Source organism: Dreissena polymorpha, chromosome 5 (genome assembly GCF_020536995.1).
Source record: "Dreissena polymorpha isolate Duluth1 chromosome 5, UMN_Dpol_1.0, whole genome shotgun sequence".
NCBI classification, from domain to species: Eukaryota; Metazoa; Mollusca; class Bivalvia; order Myida; family Dreissenidae; genus Dreissena; species Dreissena polymorpha.
In genome coordinates this window covers 98,611,222-98,632,005 of record NC_068359.1, presented here as the reverse complement: position 1 = coordinate 98,632,005, position 20,784 = coordinate 98,611,222, and the positions used below count along the sequence as shown (strand labels likewise).

Sequence of the window (20,784 nt, the reverse complement as noted above, 5' to 3'; positions counted from 1 at the left end):
TATTTCAGCTAGAAATGTTAAGCAGATACAGCAGTATTACAATCAACCCTTGAGTCTTGCGTATTCTGCATACTAGTTACTGATATCTAATCAGTCATCGTCTTCAGGAGGCTTTTCATGTGTTTTTGTAAGGTACAGAATGTTTTATATATACTAATCAGTTCTTTGTTTACAAAGATTAAATATACAGTTATGATTTAACCTGTGTTATGTGAACAATATTTGCTCAGAAATATTCATTAATGTAGCAACCAATCTTGCTTTTTTTGTCTTTTTGCTATTTGGTGAAAACAGAGACCAGAACCTGCTTTTTTAAAACCTGTGCACACTTGGAATTAGCTTTTGATCCAATGCTTCACTTCTTTTTTGCAGATAATTTCCTTTATTTTGACTGGGTATATTCTTTAGACTTTACTATTTGTTTTTGCTTTTATTTTGTATGTTACTGGTTGGTGTTTTTACAATTATGCTGTTCATTAGTATGTTTCAATTTACCATTCAATCTTATCCTTAACTTTGGGAAAACCTGCATTGTGAATACATTATACCTGGCATCTACACTAGTGTTTTCAATTTACTATCAATTTAATGAGTAAATGGTTTAAGCCAGTTTCAGTGTGTTTCAAATACAAACAGCTTGTTTTTACCTTTTGTTGTTAATTCCAAATGTTACTGCATAAAAGCACACTTTTTAGCACACCTCTCACGAAGTGACATGGTGAGCTTAAGTGACCGTGTGATGTCCGGCGTGTGTGCGTGCGTGTGTGCGTGCGTCCGTCAACAATTTGTTTGTGTAATCAGTAGAGGTCACAGTTTTCATCCAATCTTTATGAAATTTGGTCAGAATGTGTATCTTGATGAAATCTGGGTTTGTTTGTGTAGACAGTAAAGGTCACAGTTTTCATCCAATCTTTATGAAATTTGGTCAGAATGTTTATCTTGATGAAATCTGGGTTGGGATTGTATTTGGATGATCTGGGGTCAAAAACTAGGTCAATAGGTCAAATAATAGAAAAACCTTGTTTAGACAATAGAGGTCACAGTATTCATCCAATCTTTATGAAATTTTATCACAATGTTTATCTTTATGAAATCTGGGTTGGGATTGTATTTGGGTCACCTGGGGTCAAAAACTTGGTCAATAAGTCAAATATTAGAAAAACCTTGTGTAGACAATAGAGGTCACAGTTATCATCAATCTTTATGAAACTTGGTCAGAATTTTTATCTTGATGAAATCTGGGTTGGGATTGTATTTTGTTAGTCAGGTGAGCGATTCAGGGCCATCATGGCCCTCTTGTTATTCAATTTGAATATCAGTATTTTTAAATTTGAAGAATTAATCCAATTAGCCCATCGCCTAAATTTAAGGCACTCCTGCAGGTGTGCATTGCAAGGGCGTAACGTTTTTACTATGTTTTACTTTGACTGTTATTTTATCTTTGGTGTCATTTATACATCATTAGGCGGCCCAGAACAGAACCATAATGTCTTCTGGTATGAACCAATCCATTCATAGACTTTAAGATTGACAGTACATCAGAGCCAAATTAATCCATTCCATCTATATCAAGCTATACAATTAGTCTTAAGTCTAAGAATATGATGGTCAATATGGGTCCCAATGTTGCATGAAGTTATGAACATCTTACAAAATTTGAAATATATAATTTACTAAATCAGTGAGCAATATTTATTGTATCAAAAGAAAGGAATTTATTAAGTTGCATTTTGGTTGCATGTAAGCATGTGCATGTATGAGGTATTTTATTGTATTATAAATTAAAACTTTTGTATAACTTTGTATTTTATATCATTGTTTTAGGTACAGAAACAGTATTTAAATCTATATTATAGAAAAATCACAATTGCCAGAAAATTGTATAATGTTATAAGCAAAATAGTTTTCTAATTTGCGTACAAGCAGGTGCCTTTACAATATTTAAAACTTCATTACTCTTATTAGATTGAAGTTAGAACTAAATGTTAATTTTCAATATCCTGGACCTCTACACTGGATGACCATCTTATATAACCAATTTTATTTGTTTTTTGTTTCTATTTACAGCATGGAAAGATATTTGTATTTAGGGCATCGTTGGTTAATACAAATACAATAGTTGAAGAATCTAAAAATAAAATTGATGAATTGCTTTTCACAATTCATTTTATTGGCATTAATCATACTTCTCTTTAACTTCTTTGATTCTTTACATTTCACAAAGCCAACACATTTTATTACTAAGGAATATTATCAACAGTGGTGCATACTTCCTCATTACTCACTTTAGTAATGTGCAGAATACATGAAGCAGTGATGAACCATCTGAAGATAAAGGTTACACATGAAGGTCAAAAAGATCATGTCCAGTGACATAGCTGTCTTATAGACTACCTTGCTCTTCTATTCTTATAGCACATGTTAATGATTAAAACCCATTTGTATCGAGGATGTTAAGATGCAAGCTCACTTGAACATTTTCCAGCACAGAGCAAATCATTTGTGCATATTTTGATTGCCATGCAAACATAAATTCAAGTATAAACACGTCATAATAATTGAGATTCTTTACAAACCCCTCCTTTAATCCTTTCAGTGCGGGAACCGGATTTTAAAGGTCTTTGCAAACAGTTTGGATCCAGATGAGACGCCACGTGGCGTCTCATCAGGATCCAAACTGTTTGCTATTCTGATAGTATTCTTTGAAAAAAATAGAAGAAAATGCAAATTTTAGAAATTCTGCAGACGACATTTTAGCAGACGACAAATTTCTCAGCATGCAAAGGGTTAAAATAGCCAATTTTACCCCTTTTAAATAATGTGTATTACAAAACAATGGCTGGTACTCTGCAGGGTCCCCCTGAAGTACTCCGAGGCTTCCAGTGCTCGAGATGCCCTGGCCAAGGCCATCTACTCGCGCCTGTTTGACTACATCGTGCTCAGGATCAACAAGGCCATACCGTTTGCCTCGTCCGTCTCGTTCATTGGACTGCTGGACATTGCTGGCTTTGGTGAGACTTGTGTTTTACACACGTATTGAGAAAGAACATTCAGAAGATTTGCTTCAAACAATCTATGGCTTAAATATTGATCACGTCTGTCACTCTGTAGTTTTACCCAATAATGTATCTCTCAAACTAGGGAATGTAATTTCACAAAGTGCACAGAGCAAAACAACATGAAGATTGAAAGTAATTAAATTTAATAAAATCATTAACTATGTAATATTACAATGATTTAAGAAAGCAGGAAGATATCAAAAATCTGGAATTTAACTTTAAGATTGTTAATGTTCAAAATAATTCATTCAGTTACCTTAACTGTTAATTTACTTAGCGTAATTACTAATCAGCTGTTTATTCTGTGCTGGCAAGGCTTGACCAATTGACATCTGGTGTCTTGTTCCTCAGAGTATTTCCAGGAGAACAGCTTTGAACAGTTCTGTATCAACTACTGCAATGAGAAACTACAGCAGTTCTTCAATGACCGTATCCTGAAGGAGGTGAGGGTTACAGAGAATTATTATGTTTTGTTGTTTGCTTGCCTGTTCTTCAATTGCTTTGTCCGCATACAATTTTATAACTCTTAGAGCTAACTACATTTGCATTTAGTAAGCAATATCAAAAACTTCAAATATTTCATCAACATGAAGAGTAGAGACACTTTTCATAATCTGTGATTCATACACTCTTGAGTTATTTGCCCTTAAACATTTCTCAGGCAATTAAATTGAAACTTCAACTAGGTCATCAGTTGGAAGGGTAGGTGGCCATTAAACGTTAATGACAAAACTCTAGTTATATTTTGATGTGCATGTTTGTAAACAATCAACAGGTATTTGAGTCAGATAACTTTAAAGTTAGATCAAAAAGTGACTATATCAAGCTTGATATAGATTCACATAGGTTGTTTGTTGTAAGTGGCTGGCATATCTATTCCTGTATCCCCCCCGTCCATTACAGCTTGTCTTTATGGTAAATTCATCAATCATTATGAAATTCTTAAATAACCACACATTTTTACCATATGGTGTCTGTTTTTCTAATGTCAGAACCCTGTTCTTTGCATAAAGGTAGTGTTACACTTCGATTATACAACAGTTCAAAATTCTTATTATTCATCTTGTTTGATAATTTAAAGTATTCTTGAAAACAGGTTTGAAATTTTGTTTACAGCTTAGAGTGATGAAAATTACAGGCATAAGAGTACATTACTAAACAAATTGTAGTGTAATTGATGTTTAAATGTATTGGATTTCCCAATGGAAGTTGATTCAAATAGATTCACTAACAAACGTTTCAAATGTGAAAATATTTATTTAAACACTCTGTTTTTAAACAAACATTTCTGTTGTGGTCACATGTGTCACTTTGAGCGTTATATAATGCCATTTAGGTACTTTAACAGTTTCAAAACATGAACCAACATTAACGTAAGCCTGTGGTTATCATTCACCTTTATGCTGAATGTGTTTTGAATGTGTCTGTATCTGCCCTCCACTGCTATGATATCCAGAGGATTTGTCTGTAGGAGCAACAGTTGTATGAGAAAGAGGGATTGAATGTGAAGAAGATCAAATGGACGGACAACACAGACTGCATTGGTGAGTACCAACATGGGTGTAGTGTTTATTCTAGCTGGCTGTTGTAGGCTTGTTTAAATGCGTTTCGTAGGGAACAGGTACCAGTGGTATAATGTGAAAGGATGTGTGTGTTTGAAGTGCGTTCTCTGTGAGTTTAGATTCAAAATATGATATTGAGATGAAGAGCAAGCTATTTTTGACCCACTTTTATTGTTATTTGAGATGAAAAGCAAGATATATGTGAACCACTTAAAGTGCTATTTGTCGATACCTTATTGAGATGAAAAGCAAGATATATGTGAACTACTTAAAGTGCTATTTGTCCATACCTTATTGAGATGAAAAGCAAGATATATGTGAACCACTTAAAGTGCTATTTATCCATACCTTATTGAGATGAAAAGCAAGATATATGTGAACCACTTAAAGTGCTATTTGTCCATACCTTATTGAGATGAAAAGCAAGATATATGTGAACCACTTAAAGTGCTATTTGTCCGTACCTTATTGAGATGAAAAGAAAGATATATGTGAACCACTTAAAGTGCTATTTGTCCATACCTTATTGAGATGAGGAGCAAGATATATGTGAACCACTTAAAGTGCTTTTTGTCCATACCTTATTGAGATGAAAAGCAAGATATATGTGAACCACTTAAAGTGCTATTTGTCCATACCTTATTGAGGGGAGGAGCAAGATATATGTGAACCACTTAAAGTGCTATTTTTTCCATACCTTATTGAGACGAGGAGCAAGATATATGTGAACGTGGGCATATTTGACCCACTCTGTTTGCTATTTGACCCACTCTATGTGCTGTGTTACAGAGCTTATTGAGATGAAGTCCAAGGGCATATTTTACCCACTCTATGTGCTGTGTTACAGAGCTTATTGAGATGAAGTCCAAGGGCATATTTTACCCACTCTATGTGCTGTGTTCCAGAGCTGATTGAGATGAAGTCCAAGGGCATATTTGACCCACTCTATGTACTGTGTTGCAGAGCTGATTGAGATGAAGTCCAATGGCATAGTTGACCCACTCTATGTGCTGTGTGACCCACTTTATGTGCTGTGTTACAGAGCTGATTGAGATGAAGTCCAATCATATATTTGACCCACTCTATGTGCTGTGTGACTCACTTTATGTGCTGTGTTACAGAGCTGATTGAGATGAAGTCCAAGGGCATATTTGACCCACTCTATGTTCTGTGTTACAGAGCTGATTGAGATGAAGTCCAAGGGCATATTTGACCCACTCTATGTTCTGTGTTGCAGAGCTGATTGAGATGAAGTCCAAGGGCATATTCGACCCACTCTATATGTGCTGTGTGACCCACTTTATGTGCTGTGTTACAGAGCTGATTGAGATGAAGTCCAAGGGCATATTTGACCCACTGTGTGCTATTTGGCTATTTGACCCACTCTATGTGCTGTGTTACAGAGCTGATTGAGATGAAGTCCAAGGGCATATTTGACCCACTCTATGTTCTGTGTTGCAGAGCTGATTAAGATGAAGTCCAAGGGCATATTTGACCCTCTCTATGTGCTGTGTGACCCACTTTATGTGCTGTGTTACAGAGCTGATCGAGATGAAGTCCAAGGGCATATTTGACCCACTTTATGTGCTGTGTTACAGAGCTGATTGAGATGAAGTCCAAGGGCATATTTAACCCACTCTATGTACTGTGTTGCAGAGCTGATTGAGATGAAGTCCAAGGGCATATTTGACCCACTCTATGTGCTGTGTTGCAGAGCTGATTAAGATGAAGTCCAAGGGCATATTTGACCCACTCTATGTGCTGTGTTACAGAGCTGATTGAGATGAAGTCCAAGGGCATATTTGACCCACTTTATGTTCTGTGTTACAGAGCTGATCGAGATGAAGTCCAAGGGCATATTTGACCCACTCTATGTGCTGTGTTACAGAGCTGATTGAGATGAAGTCCAAGGGCATATTTGACCCACTCTATGTGCTGTGTTACAGCGCTGATTGAGATGAAGTCCAAGGGCATATTTGACCCACTCTATGTACTGTGTTGCAGAGCTGATTGAGATGAAGTCCAAGGGCATATTTGACCCACTCTATGTTCTGTGTTGCAGAGCTCATTGAGATGAAGTCCAAGGGCATATTTGACCCTCTCTATGTGCTGTGTGACCCGCTTTATGTGCTGTGTTACAGAGCTGATCGAGATGAAGTCCAAGGGCATATTTGACCCACTTTATGTGCTGTGTTACAGAGCTGATTGAGATGAAGTCCAAGGGCATATTTGACCCACTCTATGTACTGTGTTGCAGAGCTGATTGAGATGAAGTCCAAGGGCATATTTGACCCACTCTATGTGCTGTGTTGCAGAGCTGATTAAGATGAAGTCCAATGGCATATTTTACCCACTCTATGTGCTGTGTTACAGAGCTGATTGAGATGAAGTCCAAGGGCATATTTGACCCACTCTATGTGCTGTGTTACAGCGCTGATTGAGATGAAGTCCAAGGGCATATTTGACCCACTCTATGTACTGTGTTGCAGAGCTGATTGAGATGAAGTCAAAGGGCATATTTGACCCACTCTATGTTCTGTGTTGCAGAGCTCATTGAGATGAAGTCCAAGGGCATATTTGACCCACTCTATGTTCTGTGTTGCAGAGCTGATTGAGATGAAGTCCAAGGGCATATTTGACCCTCTCTATGTGCTGTGTGACCCGCTTTATGTGCTGTGTTACAGAGCTGATCGAGATGAAGTCCAAGGGCATATTTGAACCACTTTATGTGCTGTGTTACAGAGCTGATTGAGATGAAGTCCAAGGGCATATTTGACCCACTCTATGTGCTGTGTTGCAGAGCTGATTGAGATGAAGTCCAAGGGCATATTTGACCCACTCTATGTGCTGTGTTGCAGAGCTGATTAAGATGAAGTCCAAGGGCATACTGTGAAACCATTATTAATCGTCAGGCATTAATTTTCATAAATTTCGTCAGTCGACCGATCGGCGAATTTAAGATCCTAACGAACAATCATGCTCTATGTTTGAACAAAAACAAACACTAAGTTGAACAATATTTTAAAAATTTACCGCAGACATGAGGCATTAAATTTCAACATAATCCATGCACACGTTCACTGCTGTTTCGTAATCAAGATTAATCCGGTTTTGACACAAAGGGATGTAGATTACACAAGGTACTTAAATGACACGTGGCACTTCTTTAAAACGCGTGTGCAGTACAGCTGTATCGAATGCGTTGACTTCGTTTATGTAGAATGGTAATGTTTTAGCGCTAATTGTTTATAACTTTATTACCCATTATGTGCATTGTGTTTTTCAGGGGTGTTGCATATTAGCCATCACACAGCGAATGCCGATAAAAGACAATAAACCAAATGAAAAGATGACGATGTGTGATCAACATGCGTATTTATCACAAATTAATAAAGCATATTTTAATTGCTGTTTGTTGTTTGATTGGTTGCGTTTAACCACACTTATTACTATTTTATATGTATCAATGTATTTATTTTTAAATTATCGACATTATTGATTTATATACCGGTAGTTTACTTTTTAAGAACAAACACACACATAGAGTTTATAATTTTAATGTTGATATCAGAATAAAAAAGCTTTTTATTTGAAAAAAAAAACACTTAACAATCTGGAATCTCTTTCGTATAACACAAACAGTTTTAAAACGGTATTGACAGCATTTTATTAAAAATCATACCAACTAGAACACATACCCATACGATTGTTATCAGTATGGCAATTATAATAATAGAATAAGACTAATTGGTAATTGGCTTCGTTGTTACAAACACTCGTTAACGGTTATTCGATCCCACTTGTCCGCTAATCATAACAATGAACGTGTGAATGGCATACATTAAGAGGGTCCATTACTGTCCCTTGATAACAAAAGACTAGTTAATTGGCATGTGACAAACAGGCCCCACCTCCTGCAGTGATTCTCAAGTGTGTTCCCGCATTCGTTCCACGAATTTTCGCAACTGCGATTGATCGCAAATATGTATTATACACAAATCGGAAACTGACTGACGCATTTTTTTAAAATTCAAAATCAGAAATCGGCGAATTTAAGTGCTGACGAAATCGTCATTTTTATAAAAATGACGAAATTTTGTGCTGTCGAAAATAAATGGTTTCACAGTATTTGACCCACTCTATGTGCTGTGTTACAGAGCTGATTGAGATAAAGTCCAAGGGCATATTTGACCCACTTTATGTTCTGTGTTACAGAGCTGATTGAGATGAAGTCCAAGGGCATATTTGACCCACTCTATGTGCTGTGTTACAGAGCTGATTGAGATGAAGTCCAAGGGCATATTTGACCCACTCTATGTGCTGTGTTACAGCGCTGATTGAGATGAAGTCCAAGGGCATATTTTACCCACTCTATGTACTGTGTTGCAGAGCTGATTGAGATGAAGTCAAAGGGCATATTTGACCCACTCTATGTTCTGTGTTGCAGAGCTGATTGAGATGAAGTCCAAGGGCATATTTGACCCACTCTATGTACTGTGTTACAGAGCTGATTGAGATGAAGTCCAAGGGCATATTTGACCCACTCTATGTGCTGTGTGACCCACTTTATGTGCTGTGTTACAGAGCTGATTGAGATGAAGTCCAAGGGCATATTTGACCCACTCTATGTACTGTGTTACAGAGCTGATTGAGATGAAGTCCAAGGGCATATTTGACCCACTCTATGTGCTGTGTGACCCACTTTATGTGCTGTGTTACAGAGCTGATCGAGATGAAGTCCAAGGGCATATTTGACCCACTCTATGTACTGTGTTACAGAGCTGATTGAGATGAAGTCCAAGGGCATATTTGACCTGCTGGATGAGGAGAGCAAGCTGCCCACCTCCAAGCCTGACCACTTCACCATGGAGGTGCATAACAGAAACAAGGACCACTTCAGACTCAGTGTATGTATAGGCCTACAGCAGGACTTGATATATTCATGTTCTAGACAGTATCATTCTTTTTTTAAATCACACATGTGAAATCAGCATATGCAATCAATTATTATAGCTCCTGTGGCTTTTGAGCTGGTTTTTAAGTGTGGAAATAATTTTTGAAATTGAAAGACGCATCTTATTTCTCCTGAGACTAAACAAATAGAAATTATGAGCTTGTTGTCCCGTACCGGTTTCACCGGAGGGGACCTATGATTTGCGCTCTGTGCGTCTGTGAGTCCGTGAGTCTGTCTGTCTGTCTTGTCTGTCTGTCACACTTCTGGATCCTGCGATAACTTAAAAAGTTCATCATATTTTTTCATGAAACTTGAAACATGGATAGATGGCAATATGGACATTATGCACGTCATTTCATTTTGTTACTACATCAAAAATTATGGTTGCTATGGCAACAAATACACAAGAAATACTGCTGAAAATGGTGGTTTTCTGGATCCTGCAATAACTTTAAAAGTTCATCATATTTTTTCATGAAACTTGAAACATGGATAGATGGCAATATGGACATTATGCACGTCATTTCATTTTGTTACTACGTCAAAAATTCTGGTTGCTATGGCAACAAATACACAAGAAATACTGCTGAAAATGGTGGTTTTCTGGATCCTGCAATAACTTTAAAAGTTTTTATATTTTTTCATAAAACTTGCATCATGGATAGATTGCAATATGGACATTATGCACGTCATTTCATTTTGTTTCTTCGTCAAAAATTGTGGTTGCTATGGCAACCCCCCCAAAAAATTCTGAAAATGGTAGAATTTCTGACAATCGTGGAGCCGGTAGGGGACCATATTGCTTGACAATAGCCTTGTTTATTTTTGTTTAAATACTTAGGCCATTGTTTATTAATCTGCAAATGCTGCAATTTAAATACTTAAGCAATTGTTTATTAATCTGCAAATGCTGCAGTTTAAATACTTAGGCAATTGTTTATTAATCTGCAAATGCTGCAGTGAAGGTTAAGGGAATATTGTATATTAGAAACAGAAGCAGTATTTTTTGGTCTTATAATTTTTTTTAGTATGTTCTTACTGCTATTGAAGTGTTTGAAGGTAATTATGGATGCAATAAGAGTACATATCTCTTATATGGAATATAGAAATTTATCAGTGAGAGAAAATTTGATTTCAGTGAATTTTGTTTTTTGTATTTTTCACTGAATGCAATTGAAAGTAAAATATAAATTTCATATGTCTAATAGTGTCTACGTTTTCCAATAAATGATAATGCATGTAGAATATTCACAAACATTGTTTTTACCATAAATCCATGAAAAATATGCAAATAACTATCATAAAGTTATACAACAACCCATGAAGCTTGACACTTTTTCCTAGCAACCTCACTTATTGCGTTGTTTAGCACAAATTTTAATAATATTTTGTACACAAACATAGGACATTGAGGCTCTTTTGGACAGTTTTGTTATTTCATTTTACAAAACCTTAAATAAAATGAAAAATTGTTGATTTTGGTGCATGATTGAATATTTATTTCACACATTATTATAGTAAACGTATATTTTTTGATAACCACATATGAAATAACATTTTATCACGGACCGAAATCAACAGCATATCCTCTATATCAATACTTAGTGTCAAATACGTCAGCTTTATTTTGGTTTCAGATTCCCCGTAAATCCAAGTTGAAGTCCCACAGAGATGTTCGTGACGACGAGGGTTTCTTGATCAAGCATTTTGCTGGAGCCGTGTGTTATAATACGGTTGGAGACATTTTTGTGCTTGCATTAAAGATGTAACTTTATAAGAACAATATTGTTCATTCTTTATAAATTGATTTTACTGTATGTGTTATGACCTATGCGATGTTAGATTAAATATGAATTGAATTTATATTTAATAAATTAAATTGTTTGGATTTAACATTCTTTAATGTTGTGTTTATATTAAAAATAAGGCATTGATTAATAAATAAGGCAGAGTTTTCCAGACTGTTCATACATTTATAAAATGCTGGAAAATCTTTAAAGAACATAGCCAATGGAGAAAATGTTACTTGAAACAATAAGTTGGTTAGTTATGGAAATATTATCACCATTTCTTAAAAAATAGATTTAAACATAATTACTGGCCTATGTAGACCCAGTTCATAGAGAAGAACAACGATGCTCTGCACGCCTCACTAGAGTTCCTGTTCAGGGAGAGCAAGAACACGCTGGTCAAGCAGCTCTTTGATGCGGTCGAGGTCTCCACCGGCAAGCTCAACTTCATCAGTGTGGGCAGCAAGTTCAGATCACAGCTTGTCGTGCTCATGGAGAAACTCAAAGCGACGGTGAGTGTACAAGGATATGCAAAGATACTGTCTTGACTAAAATTGCAAGACATTATAAAAGAAAAATTGGCATACAAGGTATAATGAATTTTTTGTCGTCTGTTTTCAAAAGCCCGAGATGGACTTATTGAACATCATATTAAAAATTCAGAACATTTTGTGTGTGTTTGATAAATGTTTTATGAAAAATAGTCTATTCAATTGACAGGGTACGAACTTTGTTCGATGTATCAAGCCCAACAGTAAGATGTGTGACCATCTTGCAGAGGGCGCCTCCATACTGAGTCAGCTGGAATGTGCAGGTGAGAAAGCATAGGGTAATCAATGTACATGGTTACATTGCACCAATTATTGTGCAAGAGACTTTTCATTTATAAACAAAGATTTTTACGTATTAAATGTATTATATAGCGTATTAGAAAGATGCTCAGCTTTCAGCTAGAAACACGTACTTTATATTACTATATACTTATCTGGAAGCAATTTTTAGCTCGACTATTATATATGAAATATATATAGTGGAGCTATCCTTCTCACCCCGGCGTCGTTGTCTGCGTAAGCGTTAGCGTGCAAATGATAAAGTTTTCGTACTACCCCAAATATTTTCTTTGTCCCTTGACATATTGCTTTCATGTTTTGCATACTTGCTTACCAACATGACCCCAACCTTTAAACAAGAGCAGACAACTCTATCAAGCATTTTGTCATAATAACCCCCCCCCCCCCAAAAGTTTTTTTTTAAACATTATCTAAAACATTACCAAACCCCACATTATAGCCCCCTCTCACCCCACCCCCCCCCTACTCCCCCCCCCCCCTCAAAAATATGAACAATGTCCCCATGATGGCTTACGTTATACTGTCAAGCACTCGAATAGTCGAGCGCGCTGTCCTCTGACAGCTCTTGTTATGCCCCCGGATCGGAAGATCGGGGCTATATTGTTTTTGGCCTGTCTGTCATTGTATGTGTGTGTGTGTGCGTGGGTGCGGGCGTGTGTGCGTGTGTGCATGCGTGCGTGCGTGTGTCCCAAAACTTTAGCCAAAACTTTAACCTTGGTCTTAACTTTTGCAATATTGAAGATAACAGCTTGATATTTGGCATGCATGTGTATCTCATGGAGCTGCACATTTTGAGTGGTGAAAGGTCAAGGTTATCCTTCAAGGTCAAAGGTTAAAAAAAACAAATTCAAAAACTTTAACCAAAACTTTAACCTTCTTCATAACTTTTGCAATATTGAACATAGCAACTTGATATTTGGCATGCATGTGTATCTCATGGAGCTGCAAATTTTGAGTGGTGAAAGGACAAGGTCAAGGTCATCCTTCAAGGTCAAAGGTCAACAAAATAATTCAAAGCGGCGCAGTAGGGGGCATTGTGTTTCCGACAAACACATCTCTTGTTTAATATGGAGAATCATAGATACAGGCAGTTTGTTAACTGGAGCTCGATTGGTCATTGTCAGCTCAGGTTGCACCTGGCCCAAGAAGCTGAAAGCTTTTAAAGGGGCCTTTTTACAGATTTTGGCATGTTTTGAAGTTTGTCATTAAATGCTTTATATTGATAAATGTAAACATTGGATCTTAAAAGCTCTAGTTAAAAATCAAGAATACAATTTAAAAAAGAAAGAAAAAAAAAAGTAACCCTCAGCAGGACTCGGACCACTGACCCCTGAAGTCCTGGAGTAAAATGTCTACCACTGAGACCACTTGACCATCCTTCTTCATACAATGATCGATGTAATTTGTACATTATAAAAGCAATCCTTTTAGTTTCACAAAATATAACGACAACAACAGAACTCTCCAAATTATTCAATTGTTTCGCGTTGCAACGCTTTATGATTTTCAGTTTTTTTAATCGTCAAAAGATGCATATAATGGCTATTTTAGAGCATGGTAAATGTTGAGTATTACCGTTTCCTCACAAATTTCATAACGAAAACGAAAATTTGTGAATCTGAAACAACTTGTTTCAATTTTGTCAATTTACCAAAACGTGAAAAGGCCCTTTAAGCATATTTTCTGTACCTGGGGTACATTGTAAAATACTCAAGAGTACCCGGGGAACTTTTAAGTAGTACCTGAGCCGACAATGACCAAGTAAGCTAAACTGAGCGCTGGCCTGGTGACCCCATTTCAGGTATGAATGCTGTCCTGGACCTTATGCAGCAGGGTTTCCCCTCGCGGACCCAGTTCTCTGAGCTGTACAGCATGTACAAGGCCTACCTGCCCCCTGACCTGGCACGCCTTGACCCCAGACTCTTCTGCAAGGTACACAACTTGTTATGTTAACATATTTAGTATCGGCCCTGATTAGCCTGTGCTTACTGGGATATCACTATTTGCACATGCCTTAAGCCCCATTTTCCCAGAGCGTGGGGCTTAACCCTTTGCATGCTGGGAAATTTGTTGTCTGCTAAAATGTCGTCTGCTGAATTTCTAAAATTAGCATCTTCTTCGATTTTTTGCAAAGAATACTATCAGAATAGCAAACAGTTTGGATCCTGATGAGACGCCACGTTCTGTGGCGTCTCATCTGGATCCAAACTGTTTGCAAAGACCTTTAAAATTCGGTTCCCGCACTGAAACGGTTAAATTTTCATGACCACAAACTTGTGAAACAAAGTGCTCGTATACTTTATTCAAAACGTCAAACTACCATGCATTATTCCATGCATATGTATTGCAAGAAATACTACATATAGCATTGGGAGGTATTTGTGATAAGCTCTTGTGAACTAGGAATCCTGAACATTTACTATGTGTCTTATTAGAATTTTTTTGCAAACTTTTTCAGAGAAGAGTTGTGAACACACAAGAGATTATGATGAGACATTACATACATTTTCACCTCAGCTACCTTCAGACTTTCATCTTATAACAATTACAAGTGGAATGTTTTGAGAATATTTTTTGTTTCATGCAGATTGTGATCATTGAAACTGTTTTACTTGCTGTTATATTACTGTATACAGATTTGTTTCTCATAAACATCAGTTTTAAATGAAACTAGTATGCTATTGCTTAAAATTGCTGCATCTGATTAAATGGTCAAACCCTCAAAGTAGTTTTTAAGGTCAAAGGAACTAAAATATTTTTTATTGAAAAAGAAATAAAATATTATATTTTCAGGCCCTGTTCAAAGCTCTAGGTCTGGATGACAACGACTTCAAGTTTGGTCTGACCAAGGTGTTCTTCCGGCCGGGCAAGTTTGCCGAGTTTGACCAGATCATGAAGAGTGACCCAGAGAACCTGGCCCTGCTGGTGGCCAAGGTGCGGCGCTGGCTGCTGTGTTCCCGCTGGCGCAAGGCACAGTGGTGCACGCTGTCCGTCATCAAACGTACGTAACACTGGGGATGCTGTATTTGTTCTATGTCTTGTTTGTTGCCTTTGCAAATGTTTTACATTAAACAGATATGTCATTGCATTGAGAATTGAGAACAGTCCAATTGTTTTTCCCGAGGCAGTATGGGCAAGGGGCAAGGATGATGGTTGAAAATATCGCTCTCACTTTGAAGAATAATTTTACTGTTAATGTTTGTTTATACTGTAGTTAATGGTAAAATAAGACACCTTAAAAAAAGCCACTTACAAAATTAAGTGATGTCACTTTAATAAAACAAGAACATATTTGAAGGATTTCAGTAATTTTGATTTCAGTAATTTCGTCCTTGATGTGATATACTTAAAAATAAAACATTTTCAGTGTTTTGAAAGTATTTAGTTATTGTGTTACTATGCACTTAGCGACTCTGATATGACATCATGTCATGTGATGTTTTCAGTGAAGAACAAGATCCTGTATCGCCGTGAGCGTCTGGTCGCCATTCAGAAGACCATCAGAATGTGGAATGTCGCCAAGAAATTCAAACCCAAGTAAGAGTAATGAGACCATGATGGAATGAAACAAAAATATATATAAATAAAAAGAATGAAAATAAAAAATAGAATGGTTGGATTGAGCATAATAATTGCTACTGGAGTCTAGTATTGTATTTTTAAAACCTCTCTGCCATTCTGCATGTTCTTTCTGTCAGAACGGTTATCATGTCACACTAAATTTGTGTTGGGATCAGTCAAATTTATCTATGTTCCTCTTCTAGGTTCAAGTAGGGCAGTTATGAATATGTGCACTTATGTACGTATGAACCAGCTTGTCCAGAAAAAGTGTGAGAAGGTTGGCTAAACTCATTTGTTTTGACTGCTGTAGAATATAGCAGATAATCCGAACAAATAAACCAACAAAAGTATACAAAGAACTTAACATGAGTAAAATTTCCCATAGCAAGATGATGTGCTGCATAATAGTCATAACTCAGTTTTCAATTCAATGTCTAGTATTTTGTATCTCCCTTAGCTCTAGAGACTTTTAATGACTTATCTATGTCTGTCAAAGGAGTTAACTTTTCATTGTCAAAGCTTGACTATTGCCAACTTTCTTTATGGTAGTCGGGTAAAAAGTATATTTGGATATTTATCACCTTTAGTAATTCATAATGTATGATAATTCACACTGTTGGTGCTCCATAATCATTTGATATGTATGAGCCTTGCAAAGCAAAGTCCATGATCTTTGACAATTCCATTTGCATAGTGTCAGGTTCGAGGCAATCACGAAGGTACGTGCCACTCAGGACCAGTTGGTCCTCATGAACGACATTGTGTCCCACATGAAGAAAGACAAGGAGAAGGCTACACAGCAGGTCAAGGAGATGGAGGCAGCCCTCGCAGGTCTAGTGCAGAAGATCAGGGTAGGTTACCATACACTAGTATAGCAGGTTATGATCAACCAATAATTTAGGCTATCATGCAACTTTAGATAGGTTAAGATCCATCAGATTTGTGGGTGTCTGTCTTGCACAAGGGAGGGTTACCATTACCTTTAAGTTATGTTATAATCCTGCTATTGGGTAAATATCCAACCATCAGTAGGAACATTTACCATCAATCATCAAGGCTGGTTACCATCCACCATTGAGATACCATCTAATAGCAGGGCAGGCTTATCTTGCCAAATCAGTAAGGGTTACTACTTGTTGTTAACCAATGATCCTTACTTGAAGGATGTGTCCATAAACTTTAAATAAACATGAAAATAATACATGCCTGCCTTTGTTGTCAAGGTGACCGACATGACACGCGAGCAGATGAACAACGCTCACCAGGACCTCATCAACAAGATGAACAGTGCACTGAACGACCTGAAGAGGGAGCTGGAGCAGCAGAAGGTGAAGGAGGAGCAGGAGAGACTGAGGAAGATCCAGGAGGAGATGGAGAAGGAGAAGAAACGGAAGGAGGAGGAGGAGAGGAAGCGCAAACAGGAGGAGGAGGAGCGGAAACTGTGAGTGGGGCAGGTGGAGAGGGGATGGATAGGGGATGGGGAGGAGGAATGAAAACTGTGAGAACTGTGAGTGTCTTGGGTGGAGGAGGAAGATAGAGGTAAAGATTGTGGTGGGGGAGTTTGATACAGAAGGAGAAGGAAGGATAACTATGAGTTATGTGGGGATGGGGGGATAGATGGGGGTAAGGAGTTGTTAATAGAAGGAGAAGGGAAGGGTAACTGTTAGTAAAGCTAAGGGGAAGAGGAATTGCCTTGAAGCGGTGTTGATTATAAGGGAATGTGGGGGTGGTGCTAAGAGGATTGTTATCTTAACAACTTGCAGTTGTTTTGCCAGAATCAGGAATCCGCGAAATTGTCATTTAGAAAAACAGATAACATTTTATGCTGACAAATATATAATTATACCCCCACAAACGAAGTTTTTGAGGGTATATAGGAGTGAACTTGTCTGTCTGTTGGTCGGTCCGTGTCTGCTGTCTCATTCAAGTAGTTTTCATCCGATCTTCACCAAACTTGGTCAGAAGTTGTATCTAGATGATGTCTAGGCCAAGTTTGAACATGGGCCTTGCCGGGTCAAAAACTACCGTAATAACTCTATGTTTTCGGACACTTAAAAATAATAAAATTTTTTCGTGTCCAAAAACTTAGATACGAAAAATAATAACAAAATTCAGGTGTCCGAAAACTTAAGAGTCGAAAATGGAAGTGTCCAAATATAGCATCAATTGTATAAACGACTACCGGTAATAGCACGCGCTTGTAAAATATAGGCCGTATAGTATAAATTACAGTTATATATGTTTGCACTGCATTTTGAATAATTGTAAATGCTTAATTTATGTGACAGAAAGTTACTTCAAGGTTGTACTTTGACCAACGAGTTCAAAAATGAGTATGTGATGTACCGATACACGCTTGTATGAACCTGTAATTAACGCAATAAAAAAGCAAACTATGAATTCTTTTATTGCTCATTTCCGATAGTTGTTGTGTAACACCTTCCATTGTTCGGAAAACTTGTAATAGGGTGCATCACAATTTGAAACATTTTGTAGTTGTCACAGTTATTTTACTGAGAAGGGGTAGTACTATTGCGGTAGATAATTGAACTGTTAATTGGCACTACCCCTGGTAATTGTCATAACGCTTATGTTATCGGGCGAAACCATTGTTTAATATCGGTTTACAAGGTTATTTACCCAATAACGCAAATGGAATGGTCCATTGCCCTCAGGCATGCACCCGCAATGTTTTATGATGTTAATCTGGTCGTAAAACCCCATGATCGGTTAGATATAAGTGTCATTAGATATCGAAAACAGGTTCGAAATTTGGTAAAATAGTGCTGTAAAATATACTGTCCGAAAACTTAGAGACATAAATAACAGACGAAAACTCGTGTGTCCAAAAATAAAGAGTCACGAAAAATAATTATTTTTGCTAAAAAAGGGGAAAACATAGAGCAATTACGGTAGGTCACGGGGTCACTTAGTGTGTTTTAAACATTCAGCATGTTGTCCGCTCTCTTATTAAAGTAGTTTCTATCCAATCTTCTCCAAACTTGGTCAGAAGTTTTATCCAGATGATCTCTAGGCCAAGTTTGAACATGGGCCATGCCGGGCCAAAAACTAGGTCACGGGTCACTTAGTGCGTTTTTTATCATTCAGCATTGTGTCCGCTCTATAATTCAAGTAGTTTTTATCCGATCTTCACAAAACTTGGTCAGAAGTTTTATCTAGATGATCTTAAGGCCAAGTTCTAACATGGGCCATGCCGGGTCAAAAACTAGGTCATGGGGTCACTTAGTGCGTTTTTGAGCATGGTGTCCACTGCTTTTTGTGAAGACAACATGCTAAATATTCTGTGTCAATTCTGCATGTAGGGGTCTTCGTCACGTCTGTGACAAAGCTCTAGTTGATTTTGTAGTGTTTATTGAGATCTGTTAATTTTTATTTCAAATAATAAGTCTTGCTGGTATATGATAATTGAAAGTGATGTTATATATGTTTATATATATTATATAATGTTCTTTACATATATTAAGTAATAACGTGAATTTCACCAGACAGGTCAATCTAAATTTCTAAGAAATATTATATGAAGAAGATCAAAGTTATTTCTTACCTTCGTTTTGAACTGTGGTCAAATCACTCTTATGGAACAATGCATGTTGATGTTGTTTTGTTTCAGAAAAGCTGAGATTGAGGCTAAGAGGAAGAAGGACGAAGAAGAAAGGAAGAAACGGGAGGCAGAGGAGAAGAAACAGGAGGTATATAGTCAGTAATGATTATGTGGAACTGGATGCTCTTCTTGCGTTTATTTCATGCATTGGCTTCTTTTTGTACTGCAAAGGTCAAATCTGAGTAATAAAAAGGTGTTCAGTCATTCAATCAATATGCATAAGACATTAATTTGTAAATAAGTTTTTTGCTTGTTTATTGGTGAATAATTTAGAAGCAGCACATGAAAAAATATTTCACAGAGAATTACCTTTACAACAGAAAGTTGATTGTCTTGATAGATTATGAATATGTTATTTTATAAGCTCGGCGTTTTTGTTAAGGTTTTGAACATTGGCTCTAAAATCAAATTGCTTCCACCTTCAACTTTGAAACTTCATATGTAGATGCACCTTGATGAGTTCTACATGCCACACCCATTTTTGGGTCACTAGGTTAAAGGTCAAGGTCAGTGAAAAAAATAATTCTGACAAGCTTTCATTTATTCAAAACTGCACCCTTAGCGGAGCTTGGCACCCGGTATGCGGTGCTCTTGTATTTTATATAAGATAATACATTAACAACCAATAGATTCCATTTGTGAATTTATAACTATCAAATTATCAGCAGGAAACTATTGTTACGAATACAAAAATGCTATATTAATGTGAAAATGTTTATACTCTAAAAACAGTTATGTTAATGTGCATATAACCTTATTTAATGACCCTGTAGAAATGTGTGAATTTTTAACAGAATTTTTAACAGAATATGTTAAGTAGATAAGGAGATAGGATTTGTTTGTATGCAAGTTGTACCAATATTTTTAAATGAGCTGCATTCTGGGAAAACTTGGCTTAATTCATGTGCGTTAAATGTTGTCCCAGCTCAGCCTAAGCACTGGCTTGTCAGGGATGACACTTTGGCTTTTATGGAAGTTGTTTGGTTATAGGAATTCTCTTTTAAACAAAAAGCCAGTCTTAGCAGAAAGTGTCATCCCTGATTAGCCTGTGCGGACTGCACAGGCCAATCTGAGACAACATTTTACGCACATGCATTAAGTCCAGTTTTCCCAGAACGTGTCTCAAATGGTAAAGTAGATGTGCCAGTTTCACGCTCACTTCTCTACATCCCTCTCTACCTACAGGAGCTGTTGAAGGTTCAGCGTGAGAAGGAGCGCGCAGAGCAGGCTGAGAGGCAGGCCATCATCGAGCAGGAGCGGCGTGACAGAGAGATTGCGCTACGATTGGCCGCTGAGGATCAGAACCAGGTGGATGACGTCACTCTGCCTCCATTAGTCAGGTATGCAGCTTTTTTAAAACAGGCTTAAACACATGTGCGTAAAGT

General features: G+C 37.2%; 1 protein-coding gene across 5 annotated transcripts in view; it reads left to right on the top strand.

Moving 5' to 3' along the window:
• Positions 1–20,784, top strand: part of LOC127831987 (unconventional myosin-VI-like) — a 60,005-nt gene that overhangs the window by 24,509 nt on the left and 14,712 nt on the right. For all 5 annotated transcript variants that reach the window (XM_052357117.1, XM_052357114.1, XM_052357115.1 and 2 more), the window contains 14 exons: positions 2,854–3,011; positions 3,411–3,502; positions 4,531–4,603; positions 9,401–9,528; positions 11,213–11,308; positions 11,686–11,877; positions 12,086–12,179; positions 14,018–14,148; positions 15,010–15,217; positions 15,663–15,753; positions 16,478–16,628; positions 17,001–17,218; positions 19,409–19,487; positions 20,585–20,739. In XM_052357117.1, the coding sequence (XP_052213077.1) occupies positions 2,854–3,011; positions 3,411–3,502; positions 4,531–4,603; positions 9,401–9,528; positions 11,213–11,308; positions 11,686–11,877; positions 12,086–12,179; positions 14,018–14,148; positions 15,010–15,217; positions 15,663–15,753; positions 16,478–16,628; positions 17,001–17,218; positions 19,409–19,487; positions 20,585–20,739 (1,866 nt within the window). The remainder of the gene's footprint in view (positions 1–2,853; positions 3,012–3,410; positions 3,503–4,530; positions 4,604–9,400; positions 9,529–11,212; positions 11,309–11,685; positions 11,878–12,085; positions 12,180–14,017; positions 14,149–15,009; positions 15,218–15,662; positions 15,754–16,477; positions 16,629–17,000; positions 17,219–19,408; positions 19,488–20,584; positions 20,740–20,784) is intronic.